Here is a 10,378-nt window from a genome sequence, read left to right as displayed (position 1 = left end):
CATACTCAACCCAACTGTTAACCAGTACAAATTGACTAAACTCTTTGTCAGATGATGACAGCACTAACACATACAGTTCTGATGGCTTTTCGTCCAAACGATTTATAATAATCAAAAGGCAATCCTGCCAGGATGATCACACATATCGAAGACTTATTGAAAAGGCATCAGGTAACTGTTTCATGACTAACTTTTGCTGCATTTCATGACAACCAGCACTGTTCTCTAGGCAATGCCAGATGTTATGAACAGTGCTCAGCGAATGAAACATGATAATTGGTCGGCATGGCGGCCAGCACTTTTTGCACCACCAGTGAGCGCTGGGTAATTGCTAGGCGATCAAATGCATTCACAATGTACCACAAAGGCCCTAGCGTTCATCGTAAGCCACAATGCATCAGCTCGATGTTCCAAGCACCCACCATTGGCACAAGAAGTGCCAGTTGCCATGCTGGCCAAGCGTTGCATTTCAACCGCTGAGCACTGTACGTTGTAATACATTGCGCTTTTCTACAGATAATGCCACAACCTGAAGCTGTTATGTATAACCCCATGATATTTCCAGGACCAATCCATTATATAATGCAGAGCCATGAGTCATACAAAGGCTTTCTTGCCATAAGTACTGCTAAGAGCACATCAAGCAAGATGATCAAAATCGTTTACAATTACCTATCCAGACAGAAATGACAAATGCCAATTCCAAGGTTTTCATTGAAGGTGGCTATATAGATCATCATCATCAGCAGCAGCCTGGCTATGCCCACAGCAGGGCAAAGGCCTCTCCCATACTTCTCCAACTACCCCGGTCATGTGCTAATTGTGGCCATGTTGTCCCTGCAAACTTCTTAATCTCATCCGCCCACCTAACTTTCTGCCGCCCCCTGCTACGCTTCCCTTCTCTTGGAATTCAGTCTGTAACCCTTAATGATCATCGGTTATCTTCCCTCCTCATTACATGTCCTGCCCATGCCCATTTCTTTTTCTTGATTTCAACTAAGATGTAATTAACTCGTGTTTGTTCCCTCACCCAATCTGCTCTTTTCTTATCCCTTAAGTTACACCTATCATTCTTCTTTCCATAGCTCGTCGTCCTCAATTTAAGTAGAACCCTTTTCGTAAGCCTCCAGGTTTCTGCCCCGTACGCGAGTAGTGGTAAGACAGAGCTGTTATACACTCTTTTGAGAGATAATGGAAACCTGCTGTTCATGATCTGAGAATGCCTGCCAAATGCACCCCAGCCCATTCTTATTCTTCTGATTATTTCAGTCTCATGATCCGGATCCGCGGTAACTACCTGCCCTAAGTAGATGTATTCCCTTACCACTTCCAGTGCCTCGCTACCTATCTTAAACTGCTGTTCTCTTCCGACACTGTTAAACATCAGTTTTCTGTAGATTAACTTTTAGACCCACCCTTCTGCTTTGCCTGTCCAGGTCAGTGAGCATGCATTGCAATCGATCCCCTGAGTTACTAAGCAAGGCAATATCATCAGCGAATCAAAAGTTACTAGGGTATTCACCATTAACTCTTATCCCCAATTCCTCCCAATCCAGGTCTCTGAATACCTCCAGTAAACACGCTGTGAATAGCATTGGAGAGATTGTATCTCCCTGCCTGACGCACTTCTTTATTGGGATTTTGTTGCTTTCTTTATGGAGGACTACGGTGGCTGTGGAGCCGCTATAGATATCTTTCAGTATTTTTACATACAGCTCGTCTACACCCCGATTACGTAATGCCTGCATGACTGCTGAGGTTTCGACTGAATCAAACGCTTTTTCGTAATCAACGAAAGCTATATATAAGGGTTGGCTGTATTTCACACATTTCTCAATCACCTGACTGATAGTGTGAATATGGCCTATTGTTGAGTAGCCTTTACGAAATTCGGCCTGGTCCTTTGGTTGACAGAAGTCTAAGGTGTTCCTGATTTTATTTGAGATTACCTTAGTAAATACTTTGTAGGCGAAGGACAGCAAGCTGATCGGTCCATAATTTTTCAAGTCTTTGGCGTGCCCATTCTTATGGATTAGGATTATGTTAGCGTTCTTCCAAGATTCCGGTACACTCGAGGTCATGAGGCATTGTGTATATAGGGTGGCCAGTCTTTCTAGAACAATGTTCTCACCATGCTTCAACAAATCTGCTGTTACCTGATTCTCCCCAGCTGCCTTCCCCCTTTACATAGCTCCCAAGGCTTTCTTTACTTCTCCTGGCATTACTTGTGGGATGTCAAATTCCTCTAGACTATTCCCTCTTCCATTATCGTCGTGGGTGCTACTGGTGCTGTATAAATCTCTAGAGCTCCTCAGCCATATTGCTATATGGATCACGTATCCCATAACTTTGTGGTCCTCGGCGATTTAGCAATTGAGAATCAATGACTCACTTTACAGGACGTTCAGGCATTCCCTTGAAGAAGTTTTGTGTAGTTTTTAAACATAAACAAGTAGACAAAAACAGTTTCTGAATGAGGTCATCGGAATTGAAAATATTTTCAGTCTCCTGGTCATCATGTGTTTTTGTCATTTCACTCACAGTTCATAACCAGTGTCTATGGTGTTGCATGCTGAGAAAAATGGCTGTGACTATGCAGTTCAATTAGCCAATGCTGCAAGCCTGCTTCAACACAAACCAGACTTCCTGCTTTCAATTTAACGGGGCAACATGGAGAATACAGCTATAAGCCTGTTTCACATAGAGAAATTTTGTATTGCATTTTTTGGAGCTGTAGCTGTGAGAACAGCATGTGCAGACTTTGTATTCATGTTTCATGTGCACATGTCACAGTGGCTGCTGCTTTCGCATTTGAGAACTTCCAGAACTTTATTGTTGGTGCAGGCTCCCTCAGGGAAGAAGATGGCTTTCATAAAATTCCTCTTATCTGAGCCTATTACTCTTTCAGAACAGAAAATAAGCAGGCAAGCCATCATCACATGTCCGACGAGTTACATAGTTATTGGCTTCTCTTGATTCCACACGAGTAGCCTTTGTAGGAAAATTCAGTACTCTTAGATATCGAAAAACTTAATGCATGAAGGAGCTGATGACACATTTGGCACAGCTGTGGCACTGCACATTTGAAATTGCAAATAAAATCAGATCATATGAAACAGGAATTCCACTGACACATTGTTTCAAGTAGAATCTGGATGTGTCACTTGTTCTTCCTATAGGCAATGCTCATCACTGGCAAGTCTCTTGAATGGTAGGTTCCTGAGGGGCCTTTCACAGCTTCCAGGTATGCACAAGGGGTGTTCATAAACTTAGTATTATCGATACCATAAATTTGGAACAGGTGAACATGACAGGTGCCAAGATGAATGCATTCTCTCTAGTTTTAGTGGAATGCAATAATTTTATTTATATAATACAGAACTGCGTAACCCCATCTGTTTGGAAATGATCTTGGCAATAAGTAAAAAGGATGCTAACCCACAGAAGAAAACAAAAGAGATGTTTTGTATACCCTGATGGGAGCCTTGTTCACAAATCTGATTTGTGAGCAAGGCTCCCATCAGGGGAGCTGTAAAGTCTAATTTTCTTCAGTGGTCAGAGTGCTTTTACTTATTGTCAACTACTAACATGTAACAAGTTACTTTATAGCAATGCAGTTGAAAATTTCGATTTTGTCACTGGCTGCTTTTACTCAATCACACCATCAAATTATCCATACTAAGTCCCATTTGTGAAGTCACTTTTTTTAAATGAACTCCAGTTAATTCATTGATCAATGGAAAACTGGTCTAAAACAGTTTAAGGCAATATAAAGTAATTTTCAACTACCCTCATTTGTTCCTGCCAGGATATTCCCTTTTCCATGCTGCCCACAACAATCAACAGCTGTAGAGTGTGTGATACACATCCAATAACGACCACTTGGTAAACATGGGGATTTTGACTGCTTGAAGGATTGTTCCATGAGCTTAAATCAGAAGAGTGTTTAAAGTGCCAGTACATTTTAGTTAACCTTAAATAATTTAACAAAGGGAGTGGCGTAGAAAGCGTCATATGCAAAAAGGCACAATAATTGAAAACTCCCCATACATTTTTGGAGAGCTCGTACAAGGAGCTTCAAGCAACATCATGCATCCGTCAGAACCATAAGTTTTAGTATGTGCTATGGTTTTCCATTTTTATAACAGTAGCTTTTCCGGCAGTCATCTATGAGCATACAATGCAAACCACCTGCGACTTCTAATGAGACAGGTATTCATTTCATGTCCAGTGTTGTTCACAACGAAATATACATGTAATGTTTGCACGATTGGTGCATGGAAAAAATACTTGCGTATTTTTTTAGATTACAGAACACGATGAACTGGAAGTTTTCATAAGTCCATGGTCTACATTCCACCTGCCCTAGCAGAACCTCTCATGTGCTTCACAGCATATTGTAGCAGTACTTAGCAGCTTTCTGGGCAAGCAAGTTTGAAACCAAGAACCAGCAAATGCTGAGGAACAAGGAGGCTAGCCTTTAGCGCTCAGACTTAAATATTACCAGCATACTGTATGTTGCTCAACATCTGTACCACATTTCCATTAAGTCGGTTCCATTTCATTGGCATCGCCGTTTTCTCTAACCAATCCGGGAGGCAACACATGGAGTGTGTCCCATCAGCAAATTATCAGAGGCAAACAGAATCTCTTTGCAATAGGAATAAAATTGTCTTATTCCAGCATACGCTTTATTTCAAGCAAGGCTGTTCTGAACACCACATTGCCTGAATGACATGGTGAGGGTAGTGAATGACATCCTCATTAAAAACAATCAAAGTAGAAGACAGTTTGTGTACAAGAAAGTAGAGGCACAGATGACTGCAGTGAAAAAAAGGTTCTATTTAAAGAGAACACAGCATGAGCCAGCATACAATCAGGTAGGATGAAGACATTGTGACATGTAATTGTGCTAGCAGCTTGTAGCAGCATGCAGTGTAGCTAACCAGTTTCATAAAAATCAAAATACAACCATGAAAATGTACATCATAAGGAACTCATCAAGTTGACGCTATGTACAGTGAATCAACACCTTTGCTACAACAGTTAGCAAAGCAAGCATTATGTTCAGCAATATGCAAACAAAACTTGCGTCGAACATAAAAAGGCATCTGCACTGTGCAGACACTGGAGTGCAGACCGGTAATACCATAACATCATGTAAGCAGCACGAGACATGTGAAATGTGTCCATGTTTTCATTTACCTTTGCACATTAATGCTTACAACTAAAATACGGAACATGGTTATTCTTAAAAGAAGGGCATTTTCCAATCAACTGTGTTATCAGTGGGCACAAGTTCTAAAATTTGATTTTTAAGTGAAATCTTTGCACCAAAAGCTCAAATGATAACAGAGAAAAGGAATAGGCTTCAAACATCACTGAAAGCACATCACATCTAGTGAGATGGCAAAAAAAAAAAAAGAGGGTGAACAAGGAAAATATCTCCGTTACAATAATGCAGTTAATCACAGGTCCACTTCTGAAGAGTATTAAAATGTGCCACAGCTGCCAAAAGTTGTTCCAAACGATTACTAATGCCAGCACTGATTAACAGAGAACCCAAGTTTGAAGCTTAGCTGTCCAAAACAGGCACTTTTGGTGCCCCTTTGGCCATGTTGACACATGGTGCCATAAAACTACAAAGTAACATTTAAATTATAATGTCAATTGATGTGTTCAACAAAGATTGCATAAGTTAAAAAGTATTTGTCATTCACCAAAGTATACATACTGGCGTGTGATACTTAAATTAAAGACAAGTGGATGCTACCAGCAACATGCGACAAAAAATTCTGTGTTTGCCTGTTTTACAAGCTATGGGCACACAGTTATCGCCAATGAAAGGATGAATCTCAGCACAGGAACATGTCGTCCAGAAAATCGTGCGAAAAAATAATGTTGCCAAGTAACGTAAGGATCAAATGTGGCATCTATTGCATGCATCAGCTCAGAGCATGAAGCATACAGCGTAAAAAAGAAAGAAAAAAAGGCTGGATGAGGTTTCACAGGTAAATACGCACCAATATGGGATCAAAATGAATATGAACACGTTCTGAACACATCTAGCAGCTAGAACATGGGGCGATGCTGCTAGAAATGATAGTGACTTCATAGAAGTGCACTGAAGATATCCACTTGGGTGCCTTAAATGTTGAAACAGTAGTATTCGACAGGTTCATCACCGACATCATGGTAAAAAATGCCAGCTACACAGCTATTTGAACTAGTGTTAAGTGTATATCAGCTGCCCAGAAGCAATATTTTGATGTATAAGCACTCTTTCCATTAATAATGGCAATAAACTATTTACTGAAAGTATGGCATTATGTAGGCATTAAATTGTTTGAGCACACCAAAGTAACAAAGTGTCAAGGTCAAGTGCACTGCACTTCTGCCTTCCAATTTTCAAGTTACGCAAGTGAAAATTGGTCTTGCCCAAGTATATGCAATGGTCCAGCGAGGAGAGCATTTCTTTTATTTGAATATGCTCTGCTTAGCCCACGAAAAGGCATAAATAAAATATGCTCCCAGGACAGGCCAGCAAAATATTCTGGCAGTGAAAACATGAAGTGCTGTGCAGCTTGAAATGGCAAATGATAAACTGTCCCAAAGTTCATGAACACTCACTCATAGGAAAAGAAATATACGGAAATAATGTGCGCCTTTGAGTCAGGTTGCTGGCTTTTAGTGTCCTGTGATCATTTGCATGAACACTCAAGCAAGAAGAAAAAATAATGTGCGCCGCTGAATTGTGCTCGTTGCCTCCCGTTTTTGTTGATCATGCTTGACACACAGCTTAAACAACAACTTGTGCATGCAATCCAATTATGGACGTCTGTGAACACCTATCGCAAGATTGCAAATGGCAGCATTAATGAGAACAGTGCATCACTTATGTTGCCATTGCTGCTTAAAGCATAAGAGTGTGATGGGAATCAATGCATACATATATAAATTACAATGAAAAAAAAACACCAGCTAATGATATTTTTTGACACTGCCTTTAGCAAACCATCGCTCTAAAAACATGAAAGATATGTTCTAGTATTTCTGTGTTTCTTTTAACACAGAATAGCACTCCATTCTCTTTCCCGCCATGTACCACATACCTTGCCTACGTCACCGAGAAACACTATAATTTGTGCTGCATGTAATTCACTGGCAGGATCTTTCTAAATCTTACAACCCTGTGCTGATACGAGAGAATCAGAAGCTCATGGAGCATCAACGCTTGCTACTCTCCTGGCTGAGTCTAAGTGGCACATAAGAAAGATCAAATCTACCACGAGTCCACTGCAAGTTACTGATGACGGTCATGGCGAATGCAGTTAATGCATTTATGGCAGCCGCATCAATAAACCTGACCGATATCACCTGCACGAGCACTCACGGTTCGTGAAGGCGACATTAGTCGCAGAGTACGAAGGGTGCATCCGCCAGGCGGACAGTACACCCGGCATGGCCGGTACAGTACCACCTTCACGACTCGCACTTTGCAAAACGACGCCGTCACTTACACGGAGTGACGATGCCGTTCGCATTGGCCGCTTGCGTTGGCACGGCGTAATAAATCGGGCCTACCGTTAATGCGCTAGCACGCGCGATTCCTGAGTAGATGTCGGCAGAGACAGCTGGTCAAACGTATGCCTCTGCCCGGCGCCTCGCTGGCGTGGATGTCAAGTTCTGCAAGCGGGCGTAAAAGTTTCTCCACGATGCGAATGTCTTTCCGGACCATATCCAGACGCCCGACGTGATGCCCACAATGAGAATGCCCAGGTACTTGATCATGAAGACGTAGAACTCTGGCCGGCGCAGGGTACGATCGCGGCGGTTGCACGACGGCTCTGGGCACGGTATGCTCCAACGCTGCTCTGCGTTCACTTGCCAGTGCCAAGCGAGCATCCAGTCGTCGAAGTGAGCTTGTTCGTAGAAGTAGCAGCATAACACTGTTAGAGCTGGTAAAGTGTACAAGAAGGAAAAGATGCCGATCCGGACCATGAGCTTTTCCAGCTTGTCTGTCTTGGTGCCATCGTGCTTCATCACAGTTCGGATATGGCAGAGAGATATAAAGCCCGCCATAAGAAATACCTTGCCTAAGGCAAGATAAACGAACAGCGGCGCAAGAACGAAACCACGTAAGGCGTCCATGTTCCAAAGACCGACATAGCAGACTCCGCTGAGCACGTCCCCTTCTACTTTGCCCATAGCTAGGATCGTAATAGTTTTTACGGCTGGTATAGTCCAAGCAGCGAGGTGGAAGTACTGCGAGTTGCTCTCAATTGCTTCATGACCCCACTTGAGCCCTGCCGCCAAGAACCAGGTGAGTGTGAGGACAACCCACCAGATTGAACCGGCCATGCTGAAGAAATAAAGCACCATAAACATTACAGTGCACGCTTCCTTTTTGTTGTTCTGCGTGATCGTGCGAACCATTTCAATGTTACTGTGTCCACCCGGCACTTCGAAAGGCTCGTTACAGGCCACTTGGTCGCCGAGCACGAAACCCGCGAAATAGGTGGAAGACACCATCAGGTTGCAAAATGAGAGGAAAATGATGGGTCGCTCCGGGTAACGGAACCGCTGCATGTCGATTAGGAATGTCAGTACAGTGAACAGCGTGGACACCATGCACTGTATGGCCCAAGCACCGATCCAGTAGCGCGAAAACTTGAGGTTTTCGCCCCTGAAAAACATGTGGTGGCACGGCATCCCGCAGTTCTTTTCTTCCTTACCACGAATGCGGAACACATAGTCCAAACCAAGGGGCACACGAAACTCGCGTGGGCAGAGAAAACCATGATTCACAAGGAGACCCGTCGAATTCGGTGAAGTTGGAGTGTGGTTGATTCGATGCTCAGTTACATTCTCGCCGACGCAAAGCTTTTCCGATGAGCCAACTTCTGGGAACTTGTCACACTCAAGGGACTCCGGCCACTTGAAGCCAAACTTGTTCATCAGGTGCTCGCAGCCTTCGCGCGCTGACATGCAAAGCGAACGGCACGGTGGGATTGGGTACTCCAGGATCGTGCACACTGGTGCATACATAGAGCACAGAAAAAACTGCAAGTCCGGCGAGCACTTGACCTTGACCAATGGAAAGAATTGGTGCACTTCCATGCCGGCGTCTTCTTGCTTTTGGTGATTAAGCAAGTTGGGCATGATAGTCTCGTTATACTGAATGTCTTTGCACAGCGGAATCGTGATGGGTTCACAGCGACCATGATGAGGAATACGGTGCTCGGACACACGCGAGCTTACCACCTGGCCCAGGCCGGGTGCCAGCAGCGCTGCCAGCGCTACTAGGCCTAGTGAGACGTTTCGGGGCCGCATCACAGCCGCGTTTCCCAGGCGATGGCAGCCGCTCGGTGTACGTCCGGGAGAACTCCGAAGGCACAGGCTTCAAGAACACTACATGGCGTCGGGTTGAAGCAGGCCCATCGGCAGTGTTTTTGTTTCGGGCTAACGACACACGCTACCGAAACTGAAACATGGCCGCGCGTCTTGCTTGCTTGCTTTGGAAATCTTTCAGTGGTGCCAAAGTTGCCCCGTCTCCTCGCCCAAAACCCGCCGAACCACCGGTCCGCTCCATTGGCTGCCGGCGCGCCAACAGACGCCCGTCCGACCAATGTGCGCCTGGCCGGAGCTCCTCCTCTCTTAAGGAATCCGAGGGCGAGAAAGGCGGACGTGGCGTGCGGGAAGCGTCGGTGCCTCTCTCGAACGGAGCGGCAGCCGCCGGTTTCCCTCTCCCTGGGTGCAGCTGGTTGTGCCCGCCCGAGCCGGCACTGCCGGTACACTCTTTGTTCCCGCCAAGGTCTTGGGCTCTCTCGGGAGCGTGTCACTGAACGGTCTCTGCGCCTTCCCGCTCATGGTCCGCTTCATAACACTGCGTCGGAAGTGAACACTTGCGTAGACCCAAACTACCCGGCACGCAACCAGTGCGTGCCATTCTTCGTCGCTAGCGGCCGCTCATTTCAGGTTGGTTCACTCCGATGAGAAGGCTCAGTGAGCCCTCCCTGCTTCGCTGTGGGCCGCATCCCCCGGTCCCACGTCGCCGAAGCGCTTTGTGTAACAACTGGTTTTACAGCTTTCAGCCGCACGTGTGACAGGCTTCGTTAGTAAAGACGGTCAGACTTCAACTACCTCCCCCACGCCCGCTCTCAGGGGACAATAAAGAATTCTCCGAGAATTTCCACTTTTGTGCTTTAGCATCTTCACTAGGACCTGCACGACGAGCTATTTTTGCTGCCAACCGCTCCTCCTCCGCTCTTCCGCCGCAGTCCTCCTCGCGCCGAGCCTCGTGATTCCGTTCTGCGAGCTACCCTGGCTCCTCGTTTTCGTGGGCGATTTACAAGAGCACTCCGTTGACGGTGCTTCC

The 10,378-nt window shown here is 45.1% G+C and overlaps 1 protein-coding gene across 1 annotated transcript; it reads right to left on the bottom strand.

The window, feature by feature from the left end:
- Nucleotides 1-4,649: 4,649 nt before the first annotated feature.
- Nucleotides 4,650-10,145, bottom strand: LOC135901259 (frizzled-2-like). The gene has a single exon (XM_065431003.2). It carries the CDS (start codon nucleotides 9,331-9,333, stop codon nucleotides 7,639-7,641), a length of 1,695 nt encoding a protein of 564 aa, XP_065287075.1. The 5' UTR covers nucleotides 9,334-10,145; the 3' UTR covers nucleotides 4,650-7,638.
- Between the last annotated feature and the right edge of the window lie 233 nt (nucleotides 10,146-10,378).

The sequence above is a fragment of the Dermacentor albipictus genome, chromosome 1 (genome assembly GCF_038994185.2).
Source record: "Dermacentor albipictus isolate Rhodes 1998 colony chromosome 1, USDA_Dalb.pri_finalv2, whole genome shotgun sequence".
In the NCBI taxonomy this organism is placed as follows: domain Eukaryota; kingdom Metazoa; phylum Arthropoda; class Arachnida; order Ixodida; family Ixodidae; genus Dermacentor; species Dermacentor albipictus.
The sequence above is the reverse complement of the archived record's forward strand: the minus strand, read 5'-3'. Positions and strand labels throughout refer to the sequence as shown.

Excerpts from the sequence above, each read along its gene's own strand:
- LOC135901259 (XM_065431003.2), bottom strand. The coding sequence starts at position 9,333 with ATGCGGCCCCGAAACGTCTCACTAGGCCTAGTAGCGCTGGCAGCGCTG.